Below are 19207 nucleotides of genomic sequence, written 5' to 3'. Positions count from 1 at the left end.
ATGTATTATTTAATTATAGTTTTGAAGATTTTTTTTTTATAAAAGTTATAAAATATAATTAAAAACTACAATTATATAATTTTTGATAGTTTTCTTTGCGAAGTATAACTATAAATTTTCCATTTATAATACTTGCTAATACCTTCCCCTCAATGTGGTAATCGACTGTACCAAAGAGCTGTCAACAAAAAACACGTACATCACATTTTACTTTGTGGTGGTGCATGTGCGTGCTCGGGACGGGACGTGAACTTCAACTTGGTAGTTACTTCTCAAAACTAAAAAGGTTACTTACTGCACTATCCCACCGGAGATCTGGTTTACTGGTCATATCATTCTGCAGCTATGAAGTGAGTTTTCATTTAACTGATTGCGAATTTCGTCGTTAATAATTTAAATGCGTTTTATTTGCATGATGAGTGAGGAGGAAGGATGGATAGCCCCAAATTGAGTTGTCAATTGAATTGGGGCCCAATTCAATTGACAATTGACAATTGTCATGATTGTGTAGCCACACGTCCATCCCATTTCTTTATAGAGCTAAGAATGATGATTATGAACAGTAGAAAGTTAAAAAAGTGTCTTCAAAACTCAGTAACCCAAGTTGGTGTGATGTTTCCATTAGGATGCTCGGATAACTTTCCGTATGGCGCCACCACTTTTTCACTCATTTTTATAAAAAGGGATATCTCACTCATTTTTACAAAAAGGGATATCTCATTGAGGTAAATTAGATTCATATCGAGTGAAAAAGTGGTGGCGCCATACGGAAACTTTTCCGGATGCCCAGCCAGCCGACTTAATATGATTTAGATTCAGAAACTAATTTCAAAGTTATGTTACACACCGGTGAATTCTTGATTGACTTGCAAAAAACAATTAATAATATCTAATCTAATGAATTGACTCTTTGCAGGTTGAATGTGGATGGTTTGTTGGTATACTTCCCATATGACTATATCTATCCAGAACAATATACCTACATGCTGGAACTGAAACGTGCACTAGATGCCAAGGTAAAACTGGGACCTAAAACTGTCTCTACTGTAACTGTTGAAGTAATTAGAAAAAGACAAGTTATAGTCAACAAATATATAAATTTAATTCATATATTTGTTTACTTTAATTTGTCTTTTTCTTAATTAAATTATTAAAGCCATTGGACCCTTTTGGTAAACAGTGTTGTCCAAGGCCCACACTTTGTGTACCACAACTTCTATATCAAATAACAAACCTGTGAAAATTTAGGCTCAATCGGTCATCGGAGTCGGGAGAAAACAACGGAAAAACCCACCCTTGTTTCCGCGCGTTTCGCCGTGTCATGACATGTGTTTAAAATAAATCCGTAATTCTCGTTAAAGAGAATTTATATTGTTTTGCTGTTTTCTCAAAAAGTAAAGCATTTCATGGAATAATATTTCAAGAGAAGTCTTTCACCATTGCCTTCTGTAAACCCTGTAAGTTATTTGTAAATCTGTGAACTTTTTTTTTTTTTTTCTGAACCGAAAGGGTCCAATGGCTTTAAACATTTGTGAAATTAGTTTGTTTATATTTCTCATTAAATATTATGACTTTTAAGAGAGAAATATTTCATGGGATGCTTTCTACTATCATCATCATTACTAGACCGTGTAAGTTTTATGTGAATCTGTGATTTTAGACAAGTTTTTTTCTTACCAATTCTGTAACGTTCCTTTATAACATTGTCTGTTTTTTTCTCTCCATTGTTTAGGGTCATTGTGTCCTTGAGATGCCTTCAGGCACTGGTAAGACGGTATCTCTGTTGTCGCTCATTGTTGCTTACTTGAAGAACAACCCATCAGATTTAAACAAGCTCATCTACTGTTCAAGAACAGTACCAGAAATTGAAAAGGTCTGTATTATGACGTGAGGCTTTTTGTTTACAGTAACCTGAAGTTGGTGGTCATGGGTTCAAGTCTCATTTGAGTAGTAGGCCAATGCCCAAGGATTTATTTTCTACATGGGTTTGTTTTCTACATTTGTTGGAAGAGTCGTGGCCGAGCAGTTAAGAGCACCGAATTCAAACTCAGGTGTTTCTGATCAGCAGAGTGTAGGTTTGAATCCCCAGCCATGACACTTGTGTCCTTAAGCAAGACACTTAACCATTGCTTCGTCCTTCGGATGGGTTGCAAAGCCATTGGTCCCATGTGTTGTGCACGCATGTAAAAGAATGGCCAGTGCACTTATCGAAAAGAGAAGAGGTTCGCCCTGGTGTTCCTGGCTGTGGCTACTGTAAGCACCTTGTTAACCCATAAGGTGCCACATAGTTGGGTCTCAGAATTCATCACTGCAATAACCAATCTTTCTGAAAGTTAGTATATACCCAGCGCCTTGAGTACCTTGTTTGGTAGATACGTGCGCTATATAAGACTTTGATATTGTTATTATTATTATTGTCATTACATGGACCTTCACAGCTATAAACTGTTTGTCAAAAAAACTGTTATTTACAAGATGAAACCATGGAGGAAAAATAGAAGGAGTCACATCACCTAGCCACTTATCTCATATAACCAATACACACTTTGAAGATGAATCTCACTATTGACTGTCACTTGAGGTTTTTTTGTGTGTAGGTTATTGAAGAATTAAAGGAACTCCCAGAGTATTATGAGATGGAAACGGTGAACCTTGCAACTTATAGTCTAAATTTTAGGTGTTTGGCTTAGTCAAAACATTTTTTACTGTTCAATTCGTTTTTATTCTGTATGGCTTTTACCAGTCCTAGACCTCCAAACATGGATCTTCACAGCTTCAACTTTCTGTCAAAAGAACTGTTATTATTCACGAGACGAAACTAACTATTGACTGTCACTTGATGGTTTTTTTTGTGTGTAGGTTATTGAAGAATTAAAGGGACTCGCAGAGTATTACGAGAAGGAAACTGGTGAACCTTGCAACATCCTTGGCTTGGTACTTAGCTCCAGAAAAAATATGTGTGTCCATCCACAGGTGGGTAACGACCCTATTCACAATGTCTCCGCCATTTTGTGTTTCAAAACATGCTCAAAAGGAATTGACCCCCCAAAAAAGGCAGAAACGGTAGATGCACATTTTTTCAGAGGCGTGTAAACTTGTGAACGATCCTTTTGTCAAAAATTTGACACACAAAATGGCGCACAAGAGACATGCTTGTATGTACGCTGTGCATTGTGAATAGGGTCCTATTGATCAAGAAATGTACTTAAAGGCACTGGACACCTTTGGTAATTACTCAAAATAATTGTTAGCAGAAAAAAGTTACAATCAATTGAGAGCTGTTTACAGTATAAAACAATGTGCTTCTTCAAATTGCATTGAATATATTAACCCTTGCAGGTGAGTAAAGAGAGTACAGGCAAGCTGGTCGACCTGAAGTGTCACGAGTTAACGGCATCGTTTGTACGTGAGAAACACAACTACGACCCAACAGTGAAAGTGTGTTCATTATTTGAGGTATGTATAATTTGTTGTGGTGCTGTTGTGTATTTCTTACAAGTATTTGAACATTAGGCCCTGTATTTCATACTTTTCAGTGCTCCTGCAGGGTTATTTTTTGAAATTTCTGATTTTTTTTTTGTGGAGAATCATTGTCACAAAGAAACCATGACTCGACAAAGTAAAGACAACAAATGTTCACCCAGGGTTATTTTTTTTTTCAAGAAAAAGTGGTATGCGTTCACCCTGATTATTTCAAACCCTAGCCTGGTAATCGGCCATGAATGCTGGCATTGTGCATAAATTTGCATCCTATGTCAAATACGATGGTGGCAGATCTCTTGTAGTCCTCATTTGTCCAACTAGTGTACGAAGGTGCTGATTTGGGAATTTTACACTAACCCCTGGGAAAAAGAAGATTTTGAGCATGACATCCAGGACCTTTTGTCCTTTTTTTTGCTGCTGGGCAAACAGAGTGTAACATGGTGAGTGTTCACTACACAATGGAATGCACTGGCATGTATGCACTGGCATCCCTGGAAAAAAAAACCAAAAAACCAGTTTTATGCATACACGTCTTCCAGAGTTAACCAGTTAAAGTGTGCAGTTTTGTTTTCTTTACATGTTTTCCAAAAGCTTTATACACAGGAACCCAAAGTTCCCTAAACTGTTTGAATTATGTGGGTAATAGATATTTTCCACCATTGTAAGCACCTTTCATTTTCAGGAGTTTGATTCCCACGGCAAAGAAATCCCAATGGCCGCTGGAGTCTACAGTCTGGATGACCTCAAAGACGCCGGTCGTGAAAGTGGATGGTGCCCGTATTTTATGGCAAGACACGCTGTGAGTATTCCTGGTAGGGGTGGGGGAGGCATGGGGGGGAGGCGTGTGGGTGCCATTCCAAGGTGGGCAGCCTATCCCCGAAGAGTGGGGCATCGATAATGTTGAGGGCGTGTCATGACTGAGTGGTCTAATTCATTGGACCCAAGCTCAGTGTTATTAGCAGCTGGGCCTGGGTGTGGGGTCGTATCCCGGTCAGGACACCTTTGCCCTTGAGTAAGGCACTTAACCATTATTGCTTCGAAAAATTTTTTGGAAGGTAGTTCATTCTGCTCTACCATTCAGGCTCCTAGTGGATGATACCCATGTCCTACATTCTCACCATTCTCACGGACTGTGAAAGGGGAGCCCTTTTTCAGCCCCAGGAGTAGGTGGCAACATGCCTCTGGTGGCAGTTGATTTGGGTCGATGCCCATATTCTTAAGTGTAGCCCTCACCTTGAAGTGGCTGTCCAGCCTTGTGATGTAAGGCAATCTCTCATATTTGGGTGTCGTGCCCAAGTGGTTAAGAGCATCAAATTTAAGTTCTGGTGGTTGAATCATTGGAGTGTGGGTTCGAATCCTGGTCATGTCACTTATGTCCTTGAACAAGAAGGGTTTGCTATAGTTGCTTCTCTTCACCCAGGTGTATAAATGGGTACCTGCGAGGGTCGAGGTTGATATTGTGTTTGAAAAAGCCACCGGAGCGCCACAACAGCTCAGGGCTGTATGCTCACAGGGAGCTGAGAAAGGTTAAAGGAATGTTATTGGCCAAATGACCAGGGCACTAAAGTAAAGCACATTGAGACGTTATTGAGAAATGTGCTATATAAGAACTAGTTACTGCTATTATTAATAATGTTTTTTTTTTAACCTCTGTAGATATACCATGCCAACATCGTTGTCTATAGTTACCACTACCTCTTGGATCCCAAGATTGCTGAGATGGTCTCCAAGGAGCTGTCCAAGAAATCTGTGGTCGTTTTTGACGAAGCTCATAACATAGGTGAGCAAGATGCAACTATTGAATCTCATCTCACTAGACATGTTTAGTAATATTGTCAAAGATCAGTATTCTCACTTGGTGTATCCCAACATAATGCATAAAATAACAAACCTGTGAAAATGTTGACTCAATTAATCATCAAAGTTGCAAGAGAAAAATGAAAGGAAAAACACCCAAATAAAAAAGCCTTATAAAAGGCTTCAGGCTATGTTACTTTAGAAAGAGCCGTTTCTCACAATGTTTTATACTATCAACAGCTCTCCATTGCTCGTTACCAAGTAAGTTTGTATGCTAACAATTGTTTTGAGTAATTACCAGGAGTGCGTTTTGGCGACCCCAACCAAAAACTGTTTCGGTTGTTGGTCGTTGGTTCTGCTGTTCAACCTGAACAATATCTGAGTTGTGAGCTCGGTTACCGTTTTGGTTATGACCTCAGAAACAATTATTGGTTACAGCCGCCAAAACGCACTCCAAGAGTGTCCAGTGCCTTTAAGTGTGTCATGCAGGACACCATGATTGGCTGGGCTTAGACTGCACACCCCCTCCCCCCCACTTTCCTTTCCAACAACTATATGCTCTGTAAATGACAAGTCACCATTTTATTAATTTTTGTTAATTATTTGACAGATAATGTCTGCATAGATTCTTTGAGTGTCCACATCACAAGACGGACTCTTGAGAAAAGTCAGAGTAACCTGGATGCAATTAAGAGACAAATTGACAGGTACTAACTATTTTTTCCTTTACAATTCAACAACTCTATTTTTTGACTGATATCTAAAGACAAAGAACAGAATTTATAAATAGAGAAAGAGTAATTTTTATTGTAAAAGTTTACTGATGATAGAGTTTATACCAATCCTCAACAAAAATATTTTCAAAGTTGAGAGCTTATATTTCAATTACCGTAATTTTCGGATTATAAACCGCGCGGCGTATAAACCGCACTTCCTCAAAATATACAAAAAAATATTTAGGTGTCGGCGTATATGCCGCGCGGCGTATAAACCGCGACCAAAATAAAAATAAAAAACATGAAAAAACTAACCTCAAAACACGGAAGTGAAGTACGCAAACCTGCCGCGCGTTACGGGTGATTTTTTTATCTCACACTATCAGTCCTGAGTTATACTTTGTTTCCATCAACAACCCTTTTCAAGAATTTGCGATTTGATGATCGGTTGTGTTGACCATGTTTTGTGAACTTCTTTAGGAACAAACTGTCCGTGAATCAAAGATCGGTCGACAACGCACACCGAGATATAGTTGAACTTTGCCCTGCATCGCATCGCCCTCTGTAGACAAAAGTTGTCCACGTTTGATTAGACTGCGCCCCGAGCCTCGAAGCGTGGGTCAGACGTTCAAGCTATTTGTTGTACAATGGGCAGCCGCTCTACTCGATCCGTCCGAAGTCGAGCCAAGATTTTATGAATGGAACTATCACCGGCCAATCAACAACGGCCAATCATCAAACGGCCAATCACCGCATGCGTACACACAAAGGGGCCGTGCTTGTTTGCGGTCCTCTTTGTGGCGATGTGCAGTGACAGGCGGGCGGCACATCAGTCAGTCTTGTATAGTTGCCGCAATGTGGGAGTTGCGTCGTAATTGCGTAGAAATGTATTGAAGTTTACACTATTGATCGTAATTGAAATGATCTATTATAGGATAGTATTCTTTTTGTAAGCTGGCAGCACCCCCTTTGCGGGACCACATTATTGTTTGTGTTGGATAATTATTGATGAAAGTTACAACTGAAAATACGTTTATTATTGTGATACTGAAAAAACCCAATAACAGTTTTAAAAATTGACAAAGTTAAATCCTACTTTATTTGTAGGTAAGTGAGATCGTGTTGCAATAAAAATTAACTTCAGACAGTGCGTTGACTATCGTTTCAACATAGGATTCGTCTGCAGAAGCAGTGATAAAGAAACAGTGCGAAGATTTATATCCAAGGAATCCTTTGCCTTCCGTTTTGTTTAAATAGAAAATAGACAAACCAAAACCAAACAGTCCTTTTCAGGGCTACATGTACCACAACACAAACGAGAGTTGTCTATGACTGTTGTTTCTGTTTACAATGTTTAAAGGAACATTTTTTAAACATGTAAACAGCTCCTAAAAAAATTCCTTTATAAAATATAAACGAAATAATAATGGGGACGGCTAAAGTTGTTCCCTCACTTTTATTGTATAGCGGTTGAAACAAAATACGCTACCTTATTGTTTGCGTAATCATAAGGACAGGGGATTCACTTTTATTAAACATCGGAGTAGACGGGAAATAAGGTTGAAATGGGTCTTTCAATAAGAAAAGTGGTTGTTTCTCCCTCCCTTTTATTGTAGTCCCACAACGAGGATCCACAACAGATATTGCAACGACGGACGGGCGGACGGATGTAGCGTGTGTGTAGTAATGTATCCTGCAGCGTGCACATTATGCACATGTACACATGCGAGTTCGTAAAGCTAGCAATCTGTTAATTGCGCTGCTCAATCTCGAAATTGCACAACCGATGTTGGGGGGCACCGTATTGAGCGATGTTCGCCGACGGGTTGCGCTACGCCATCATATTTGCGCCGCCTGGAAATAAAATTCCCAATGTTACTGGACTCAACAATCAGGCGGTTTGAAAACGTTTTGTTTGACCCCCGGCGCGGCATAGTTCTTTGCGTACGTCCATTCACCATTCTGCTGTGCGTGGTTGACCTGAAGAAACCGCTGGCCGGCTGACACGACGAGTGTAGCCTGGATGTCTGACGTCAGTATATAAAGATCGTGGGATAAATAGACAGGGGACGAGTCTATTTCGCTGAGACACGAGTATAGCTTGAATGTCTGACGTCAGCATGTACAGATCGCTAGGATAAATAGTACCAGTCTAGTCTAACCCGAGTTGCGCTGAGAGGGGGAGCTGAGGGCGGTTGATAAACGTTTTACAAAGGAAACACGGATCGGAATACAATTGTGGTGGGATTTTCAACAGGATTTTGTCATCACACAGGCAGGTTTTTGTTCTCGTTGAAGAAAAAAAACATTATTATTAAAATAGTTTACGAACGATCTTTCTTTTAAAAAATGCCGTTTTTCTCTTAAATATTTATACGTCGGCTTACAAGCCGCCCGGAGAATAAACCGCAGGAGTTCAAAAAAATGTCAAAATCAATATATAAACCGCGGTTTATAATCCGAAAATTACGGTATAGCTATCAAAATAAGACTTTTAGGTACTTCAAAATCAGTACAAATTTTCTAAATGTTGTCATTTTGTTTTATACAGAATTAAGGAGACAGATGCAGCAAGATTGAAGCAAGAATACCAGAGACTTGTAGAGGGACTCAGAGATGCGAGCCATGCAAGAGAAACCGATTCCCGACTTGCTAACCCAGTATTACCCGATGCTGTTCTAGAAGGTTAGCAATTTATTATTTATTTACGTCATCTTTAATGAGGGTTAACTCCAATCAGCGCCCAGCACTGCTTTCCATGGAGGCCCTCAGTACAAAAAATTTGATTAATGAAAAACATTATCACAGAATATTACACAATCAAAATTGATAAAAAAGGAAAGGTACCATGGTCTCCTGCTTATTTGTAACCCTTATGCACATGATGTTATTTGAGTTGAGCGCCCTCGGCTGGAGGTCAAATGAAGGACCATCCTGTGCGCTGTGTGCATACACAGCAGTGTCTTTTCCATTACCTCTTAGATGTTAGCATGCGCGTAAGGCCCATTATCAATATAAAACACAAGGGAAACTGACTGGGTGAATTTTAAATGATTTTGGGTTGAACAATTGAACTAGAGTGGGACTCGAACAAACGACCTCTGGATTAACGTGCCAACGCTCTACCAACTCAGCTATCTAGCCCTATGTTGGCGGTCTTCCTATTTTGTCAATATCTTTGTTCAGGGTGCCATTCAGAAGCCATACAACCGTCCATAATTTGGGTCCATTACTTAGATGTGGCAACGATATTTTCAGAGGAAAACAATTACTCAAGAAGCTCCAAAAAGTTCTGAAAATGAATATCGCGGATTCACAGTTGTTAGTAGCCCACAGTGCAGGTTGAGAAATTGTGTTTACCAGCCGTAGCAGGTTTTTGTATGCCGGGCTAGTGTAAAGCTCTGTGATATATTTTACTTTTGTTTTAAATGGCATTCAGAAAAATGGGTGCCCCATGGTAATGATCTGTGATCTCTGATTTGTTTCCTTTCATACAGAGGCTGTGCCGGGTAACATCCGTAATGCAGAACATTTTATTGCATTCCTTCGGCGGTTTGTGGAATACCTGAAGAGTCGACTAAGAGTGCAACATGTCATAGCGGAGAGTCCCCCAGCCTTCCTGAAAGATATATATGGAAAAGTGTGCATCGAGAGAAAGCCACTGAGGTATGGGGTGTATGGGTTACAGGCTATGATGGTTAATGCCATCAGGGCAATGCTCCAATATTGACTCTGGTTGATGGATTGTTTGTTTTAGTTATTCACTCGTTTGACAATTGATGAACCCATTTGTCATTGGTATGATTGAACCTTTTCCCAATTGGTCCTGGTCATTTTCCAGGACTCACAACCATAGGAAGCTATATTAAATGCTGTTGCACAACAAAGACTGCTTAAAATATTCATACTTTCCCCCAAACAGTAAAAGACTGGAACGCAGTACCACCAGATACATATCCATCACGGACAATACGACCTTTAAAGGAGCCATTGCAACCCACCTTAGCGAGCAAAAACAACATCTCTTCTCCTTTAGCTCTAACAAGAGTGTTGAGAATATTTATCCAGATAAAAGAGTCAGAATAATAAAACAAATGAATGTTTCATTTATACAGGTTTTGTGCCGAGAGGTTACACTCTCTCCTACGTACCTTAGAGGTAACGGCTATTCAGGAAATGTCACCTTTGACCTTAGTAGCCAACTTTGCCACTCTGGTCAGCACCTACACAAAAGGTACAAGAATTCATGATATTGTAAAACATCAAGTTATATTCCTAAAGTCAATTTTTGTTGCCTCATCAAGGTTTTTCACATGGGTTTTGACACGTTTGTAATCTACTAAAAATATGTACGTTTACTTGATATTATGTTATTTTGTCAGCAGTATCTGAACTTGCTGCTTGAATTTAGTTTGTTGCCCTAGATATTTTTTAATTTGGTTTGATCTTTTTCTACTTTCCAGGTTTCAGCTTAATCATTGAACCATTTGATGACAAGACTCCAACCATCCCAAATCCAGTTCTACATTTTAGGTAAACTTCTTATGGCTTACTTTTAACAGTGCACTTATGGAAAAGAAAACAAAAATTGCAGATATTGTTTTTGTGCTTAGGGTGTGCACAACATTGGTAAGTTTCACACACAGGTACGCGTGTTGGTACCGTGTGTTGTGAAATGGACATACAAGAATCTAGTGCACTTTACAAATGTCTTATTGTAATTATTATTATCGTAAAGGGAAGGGGTTCGCACGGTGTTCCTGGGTCGGCAGCATATTTGCCACAACACCTTGTAAACCATTTCATGATGCTCTTAAGGAACAGGTCTCATATTTGAAAATGTAGCTCCACATATCTTGAAAAAAAACCTCTGAGTGCTTTGATATGCCCCTAGGGGTGTGATGAAGCGCTATATAAGAACCCAGTATTAAAGGGAAGGTACAGGTTTGGCAATTACTCAAAACAAATATTAAAACTTAATAAAACCTGACTTGGTAACGAGCATTGGAGAGCTGCTGATAGTATAAAACATTGTGAGAAACGGCTCCCTCTGAAGTAGCATAGATTTTGAGAAAGAGGTAATTTCTCACTAAAAAATTAAAAGACTTCTAGCCAGAAGTCTTTTATTCCTATCTATAAGCACACAAATTCGTCCAACAAGGGTGTTTTTTCTCTCATCACTTTCTCGCAACTTCGATGACCAATTTAGCTCAAATTTTCACAGGCTTGCTATTTTATGCTTATGTTGGGATACACCAAGTGAGAAGACTGGTCTTTGACAATTACCAATAGTGTACCTTCCCTTTAAAGCCATTGGACACTTTCGGTTAACAGTATTGTCCAAGGCCCACACTTCATGTATCACAACTTCTATATCAAATAACAGACCTGTGAACATTTAGGCTCAATCGGTCATCGGAGTCGGGAGAAAATAACGGGAAAACCCACCCTTGTTTCCGCACGTTTCGCCGTGTCATGACATGTGTTTAAAATAAATCCGTAATTCTCGCTATTGAGAATTGATATTGTTTTAATGTGTTCTCAAAAAGTAAAGCATTTCATGGAATAATATTTCAAGAGAAGTCTTTCACTATTACCTTCTGTAAACCCTGTAAGTTATTTGTAAATCTGTGGAATTACTGTACCGAATGGCTTTAAAGTACCAAGCTCTGATATTTAGTCATGTAAGCAAGATCCCTATGGCAACAATCCACCAAGTGTCATTCTACTTTTTGTTTGATGTTAACTTTGCTCTTCATTGATTTTATTACCTGTTATCTTTACCTACAGTTGTATGGATGCATCCATTGCAATCAAGCCAGTGTTTGATCGGTTCCAGTCTGTCGTCATTACTTCAGGGGTAAATATAAGAGACACGTTGTCCCAGATATTTTTGGTCACCTATGTCCCTTTTGAAGCTCCATAAACCTTTGCATAGTGTACACCTCTCATATGTTAAACCCACTCGTTTGTTTTCTCAATAGTGAATTTTGTTTTACCACTGTTTGCAGACGCTGTCTCCATTAGATATGTACCCAAAGATTTTAGACTTTCGACCCGTTACCATGTCATCCTTCACAATGACACTCGCACGGCCCTGCATCTCCCCAATGGTGAGTTTAAAATGTCATATTTGTCATAGGTGGGGTTTGAAACTTTGCATGTTCCCTCCTTTGGGCAACACCGAGCCAAGCCCAGGGACCAGCTTATCTCCTACAAGGCAGTACATATAGTGACATACATGTAAGCAGTGTTCAGCAACAGAGTCCAGCATTTTGCTGGAGACGATCAGAGCATACTGATCGAAGCGTTGAGTCGTTTCTGTTTCAGAACCACTACTACTCAAGAAGAGATATTCACATGGTGTTACCGCAAGCCTCTTTTAGTAACATTTGTCATCCAATTTTCCTTGTGGTTGCATCCCCCTGGCTGCTGCTTGCTAGGTTGTATCATAATTTTTGTTGTGATCCCTGTCTACACGGAAGTTAAATAATTCATAGCTTCTGACAGCCTGTTTCCAGAATATAGTTAGTGACAAAATGGACCGAAATGTTGAAATAAAGTTTGAAGCTGTTCCATGGATATAAATTAAATTGAGATGTTTCACCTTTCAATGCTGATTGTGATTTCTAGATTGTGGCAAAAGGCAATGACCAAGTTACCATGTCCTCCAAGTTTGAAACCAGGGAAGATATTGGTGAGTTTCCATTAATTGAAAGAAAATCTTGTTATTCTGTTTTGAGAAACACAGATTGGTTTTTGTCAATGAAATGCTGACTTATAGCCCAAGTTATCAATTAAGTTATAATTAAAAGCACCTTTCAAAAATTTAGCTGAATACAGTGTTTACAGCAAAAACTGTCACAGTAATTTCATAAAGTACATTACATCAAATCCATCCACGTTTAGCGATGTGACAGTGGGCACCAAGCACATCTCTAGCCACAGCAACTTACAAAAGAAGATCGCAGACATTTTAATCTCCAAACATGCCAAAAATTGCCTGATGGTGATATTTGAAGACTCAACTTTTTGACATACTTTTCTAATCAAGGAAGGCACTTCAGACGAAAGAATTGTGCAGGTTGCTTACTATCATTACAATCTTTATAACAAGTGAGCCTTCAGATAAAAATTACACAATCATTATGGGTCAGTAACAAATTAGGACCCTACCTTTTAATCTTAAAAGGGAGTGTATTTGATACGTGAAAGTATTTGTACTTTGTAATGCAGTTTGCTTAATTCCATTTCCTCTTCTCTTTTTTGACAGCTGTTATTCGTAACTATGGCAATTTGCTAGTGGAGCTATCCAAAATAGTCCCAGATGGTATGGTATGCTTCTTTACCAGCTACAGTTACATGGTAAATAGCTGCCCTCAAACACATTTCTAAAGCTTGGTTCATACTTCCTGCGAATACGAATTTGATAACAATGTTGATGTCAGTGAATGTTTCGTAGTGAATGTTTCGTGGTAGTTGAGCACAAGTCAACTAAAGCGAAGTATTCAGTGCAAATTTGTGACATCTTTTCGCTTTCGCAGGAAGTATGAACCGGGCTTTACTCCTTTCTCCTTCCAGTAACTTCTTGATACTAAGCTGCTGATGGCATTTTAGGCCTTTTCAATATGGGATCGGAGGAGGGAGACATAGGTACAAAAACATATATGTCTGGCCTTTGTGGCCATTCACTTGAACAATTGTCTTGCATACAATTATACCAGATAGGTCAACAGCGTTTGCAACAGGGAATACGTTCTGTAGTTAAGCAGATGTGATTGAAGTAATAACAGTGTCATATTTCAGAGACCCAATTGTTAAGACCCATAATGTTATCTTTGTCTCTCTTTTGATTTTGTAGGAGAACATTGTTGCCAGTTGGTACGAGCAAGGTATCATTGACAACATACAGAAGAACAAACTTCTGTTTATTGAGACGCAAGATGCTGCAGAGACCAGCGTTGCTCTACAAAACTATTACAAGGTAAATGTTTCTTCCTACCTCCAAAAATCAACCCTGACTCAATTACAATGTTAATTGTTAAGAGCCATAGTTTACTATTAGCATCTGAAATCACTTCTAAAGCCACATGAAATCTGGCCCCAGAACATGCGTAAAAAGGCATTAAAACTGTGTCATGCTGAAGAATGTCAATAAGTGGAAATCAGTTCAGTTTGAAAAAAAAATTCTTCAGTTTTCTCTTGAAAGATGAAATTGTTGTATAGCTGCGTGAATGTCCTAAATTAGACACCACCCACTGACTGTCTCTATCACAGATGTTGCTGATAGACCTAGATGATGATGATGGATGCCCACTAGTTAATACTCTTCAATATTTATTTTGTATTTTTCCTTGAATTCTCAATTCTTCTAGGCATGCGAGAATGGAAGAGGAGCTGTCCTTCTGTCTGTAGCTAGAGGGAAAGTCTCGGAGGGAATTGATTTTGGTTAGTGAATATACATCTTTTCTGTTTTCTTTATATTTGTGTTAAAGTTTATACTCTGTTAATTCTCAGAATTACTATGCTTGTTAAAGTTCACATTTAAAGTGAACAATCTGTTGCAATCCTTTGTCTGTTTTCACAAACACAACAACTATGTACCATTCGATAAAGAGCCATGGTGCAATATGCATCGATATTACCGTCCAAACAAGTTTCACAATTTGCCATTTGTTGTACTGTATCTCTAATCTCAGATGTTTTCAATATTTATTGTGGTTTCTCTGTTTTACATTTATACCCAATGTTATTGTTAATGGAACCCCTACGCTTAGTCCTATGAATTGTTATAAGTTGCAACCCTCTGAAGACACTTAAGTTCACATAGAGTCCAATCTGTCTTAGTCAAATATCTTACCTACTCTCCTTATACTTGTCAATGTGCATGTTAGTTCATTTGTGTTTTTTGTTTGTCTGGGCATGTCTACCACAAACTTTGGCTTGTCTGGTTATGCCCCCATTTCCAATTCTCCTCTTACTGTGTTCTATATTGTTATTGTAATTTTTTTTCCCTGTTGGTATGGCAATATATATATCTTAAAATTGAATGAAAATTTTTTTTTTTTTTTTGCACATTACAGATCATCACTACGGGCGAGCTGTAGTCATGTTTGGTATTCCATATGTCTACACTCAGTCTCGGATCCTTAAGGCTCGGCTTGAGTATCTCAGAGATCAGTTTCAGATTCGGGAGAATGACTTTCTGACGTTTGATGCCATGAGGCATGCAGCGCAGGTACGTATTAACCAGTTGGTCGTTTTGTTAAAGTACATGTATACAATCGTGTTAACCCTCTGAGAAATAGTATACAAATATTGATTGGTTTCAAACAAAGAATGATAAGAACTTACCCTGTAAGTCTGCTGCCACCTAGTGTCCTGACAAGTCTCAAATTTTCCCTTTTTGTTGAGCCTTTTAGTTCCATTTTAACCAGGGTCCATTTTCATTTCCAAGACTGTGGAAGCTGCACCTTTACTAAGCAGATATTTTTGCTAGGCAAAGATTAGCAGAGAATAAATCTCAAGGAGTGTACAATCACATTGTATTCAGGTCGGTAACCTTTTTCCGCTAAGCCCCATTTTGGGTGCTCAAAGGTATGAGAAATAGTAAATTGCATTTGGATTTTCTTCTTTGTTTTTTTCCAGTGTGTTGGCCGAGCAATGAGAGGCAAGACTGACTATGGTATCATGATATTTGCTGATAAAGTAAGTCTTTGTCATAAGCCTTTTTGAGGTATGGCGGACGTGATACGCGCGCGTCACACGCCGCAACTGATGCCACGCTCACCATGTTTGTGGTCATTAGGTTTACGCGTAAACGCCGCGTCGCCTGAAATGCGCACTTCACTGAACAACATACGTTCTATTTCTATGGTCAATATGCACAAGTTTACCACAGCTTTACAGTGTTGTAGCATTGTAATGTCCGCCATACCTCAAAAAGGCTTATGGAAATGTTGTGTTATTTGCCTTGTCGGCTGACTTGCATCGGATCTATGTGAAGACAATTCTCAAGTTCTCTGTGGATGCATAACTGATATTGCCCAATTGTTTGATCCTGGAAGTTTGCACTTCATTTCGTATCATGAGTCAGTAAAACATTAAGTCCAATAGTGTGTCCTTGGAGCTAGACACTTTACTATAATTGCTCCTTGACATACCCAGGGATAAATGGGTACCTTTGAGGGTAGAGATGGTTTCTTGTTACTGAATTAGCTTGATGGGCTGAATATACTTGAATCCCAAGGGTGCTGAGGTGGTTTAATGAGTGAACAAAATGGCCCAGTGACCAAGGGTAATAGTCAGATAGTATTGGAGCGTCACTGAGTCATGACGTGTCCAGCCCTTTAAAAAACCTTGCTAGTCTGACACATACTTGTGGAGGGTCCTTAAGTAAACACACTAACATAACAATCTTAATCCCCCGAACTCCCAGCTGATTTTCTTCTTTTACGATCCTCCAAAAGTATGCGTCGCAACCCGACCAGATACAAGGTTTGCCCGGGTTGGGTTTTAGAGGGCTGGACACGTCATGGTGACAGATTTGAGCACTATATAAAAAGCCACTTTTATTATTATTATATACAACATAAACATAGTGTCTTATGCAAAGTATTATGTAGTAAGTCATGTGGTGTTCATTAGGTTTTGTACAAGCTCACCTTTGTATATACTATTTCTATTGAAGTTTGTCCTAGAAGTAAATTAATAATTGCCTACAATTGTTTTTCCCCCAGCGTTTTTCCAGAATTGACAAAAGAGGTAAACTGCCAAAGTGGATCCAGGAGCATCTGAAAGACAGTGTGCTAAACTTGTCCACAGATGAAGCTATACAAGTCAGCAAGAGATTCTTGAGGCATATGGCCCAGCCTTTCAGCAGGGTAAGTCGTTTTTCTTATAAAATGAGTAGTTTCAAGTTGTTGCAGTTGTCAGAGTGCTGTTGCCTGCCCATTGACTTCCAAAACTTTGCATATATCAATTCAATTTCAATTCAATTTTCTTAAATAATGTTTATTAAAAAATATTACAAAATACACGACAGAAGTTAAAAAGACTTAAATTGGCGTGTTTACATTCATTATTGTTAAAAATTACCCCAAAAAACAACACCTGGACTTAAAAAGGAGAAGAAAAGCTGTAGGCACAAAAATAGAATGCAAAAAATTTGATTAAGTAAGGCTTGCACACGGCCTAGGCAACCTCTAGATTGAACATTGCACATTGAACTTTCTTTTTTTCTCCACCTAGCTAACCTAAACCATTATAAATCAACACTCCGCACTAATTATGACATTTCTGACTTGCCTATCTCTCTCACAGGAAGATCAACTGGGATTGTCTCTGCTTACCTTGGAGCAGTTAGAATCGGAAGAGATGCGAAAGAAAGTGGAGCAGACAGCTCATCAAGTTTGAAATGCCTAAAGATGCCACACTTTGTGCCTTTGTATTCTTTCTTTGGTTTATCCAGTTTTGATGGCGCTAGGAATGGGTTGTCTGTTAACAAACCATGTTTATTTAAATGTGAATCAAGAGGCTGCAGTGGTTAAGGATTTAGCAGCCTCGCTACCCAGCGCGCCATATCGATAGCTCTCGTCTCTTAACACCTGGAAGAGATTTTCTAAAAAACAGCAATGGGCCCAATTTCACGACTCTGCTTAACGAAAGCAAACCGCACAGAAATTCAGCGCTTGCACAGTAGAGAATGGTGATCGTAAGCACAGAATTTGGCAGTATGCAGATCCATGAAGTTGGTATTCTACCTACTTTAGTCTGATTTTCTGATTCTTTTGCTCTTGGAAAAATCTGAAAAATTGTGATAAAATAGCCTGGCTGAAGTGTTAAAGGCAGTGGACACTGTTGGTAATTACTCAAAATAATTATTAGCATAAAACCTTTCTTGGTGACGAGTAATGGGGAGAGGTTGATGGTATAAAACATTGTGAGAAACGGCTCCCTCTGAAGTGACATAGTTTTCGAGAGAGAAGTAATTTTCCACGAATTTGATTTCGAGACCTCAAGTTTAGAATTTTAGGTCTCGAAATCAAGCATATGAAAGCACACAACTTTGTGTGACAAGGGTGTTTTTTTCTTTCATAGTTATCTCGCAACTCCGATGACCAATCAAGCTCAAATTTTCACAAGTGTGTTATTTTATGCATATGTTGAGATACGCCAAGTGAGAGGACTGGTCTTTGACAATTACCAATAGTGTCCACTGCCTTTAATTAGAGCAAACTATTTTTCAAGGACCAGATATCATGCCTGCTATAAAACAATACTCACAAATCCAAGTAAAAAAAGTAGGGATATTTTCTTTGGGTTGTTGGTGCTTTAAGCAACTGTATATTAAGTAGGCCTCTGGACGAATTAATGGCTATGTCATTGGCTGTTACTGGAGCGCAAAAGGAAGGTCGTTGTTGCAGCCATCAGCCATAGCCATAGCCAAAGTCGCTTGATTCACTGCCAAATAGACCTTTCCATTGTTGATATTTTAACCAAATTCAATACTTTCTGTAAATTTTAAATTAAATTAAATACCTCCCATGGCGCGGTGTTTTCAACAAATTTGGTGAAAAACTCGACCCTTTTTCTAAAACTACATTCAAAGATTGCCATTTCTAACAATGTTTTGCAATCAATAGTTCTCAAGTTCTGTACTAGGTAAGTTGTTATCATAAATGTTTGGAATAATAACCAAAGGTGTACCCTCCCTTTAAGTTAAAAACAAGTGTAAATAATAAAGCTAGTGTCTGAGGATTTCCGTACAACTTGTTTACTGTTTCTACTTTTTGGCATTTTATACTTGATAAACCATCTCAGCTAATGCAGTTGAATTGTACAGTTGTATTTTCACAATAAAATGAGAGTATTGTATTATTGATTTGGTGTCTTTATTTGCACTCAAATGTGGTATTTCACTTTTGAATTAGTGACTAATTTATCCCTGATGGACCACAATATGCCGAACCCCCCCTCCCCGCATGCCCCACCCCTTTCTTGTTGAATTCTGATTACAGTTGTGTGTATGACTACTCTAATATATTGAAACTTTAATCACTGAACTGCTATGATGGATTTTTGAGAATATAAAATCAACAACTATTTGTTGTCGATTTCTAGCAATGATATTTGACAGAGTTGGCACACCATACCCAGCTAGCTGCGTGCGGCGCGTACCGGCATATTATTCGTGACGTCATCTTTTATTT

The 19207-nt window shown here is 38.8% G+C and overlaps 1 protein-coding gene across 1 annotated transcript; it reads left to right on the top strand.

The window, feature by feature from the left end:
* Nucleotides 1-220: 220 nt before the first annotated feature.
* On the top strand, nucleotides 221-18871 carry LOC139945871 (general transcription and DNA repair factor IIH helicase subunit XPD-like). The gene is made up of 22 exons (XM_071943404.1): nucleotides 221-350; nucleotides 917-1016; nucleotides 1733-1873; nucleotides 2860-2973; nucleotides 3340-3456; nucleotides 4166-4282; nucleotides 5140-5263; nucleotides 5891-5987; nucleotides 8548-8681; nucleotides 9494-9662; nucleotides 10112-10230; nucleotides 10460-10529; nucleotides 11787-11856; nucleotides 12008-12109; nucleotides 12630-12693; nucleotides 13270-13361; nucleotides 13858-13980; nucleotides 14372-14444; nucleotides 15080-15234; nucleotides 15645-15704; nucleotides 16736-16879; nucleotides 17319-18871. The coding sequence occupies exons 1-22, from the start codon at nucleotides 346-348 to the stop codon at nucleotides 17409-17411; spliced, it is 2283 nt and encodes a 760-aa protein (XP_071799505.1). The 5' UTR covers nucleotides 221-345; the 3' UTR covers nucleotides 17412-18871.
* Nucleotides 18872-19207: the final 336 nt, after the last annotated feature.

The sequence above is a fragment of the Asterias amurensis genome, chromosome 1 (assembly GCF_032118995.1).
Source record: "Asterias amurensis chromosome 1, ASM3211899v1".
Classification (NCBI taxonomy): domain Eukaryota; kingdom Metazoa; phylum Echinodermata; class Asteroidea; order Forcipulatida; family Asteriidae; genus Asterias; species Asterias amurensis.
This window is presented reverse-complemented; position numbering and strand designations above follow the sequence as displayed.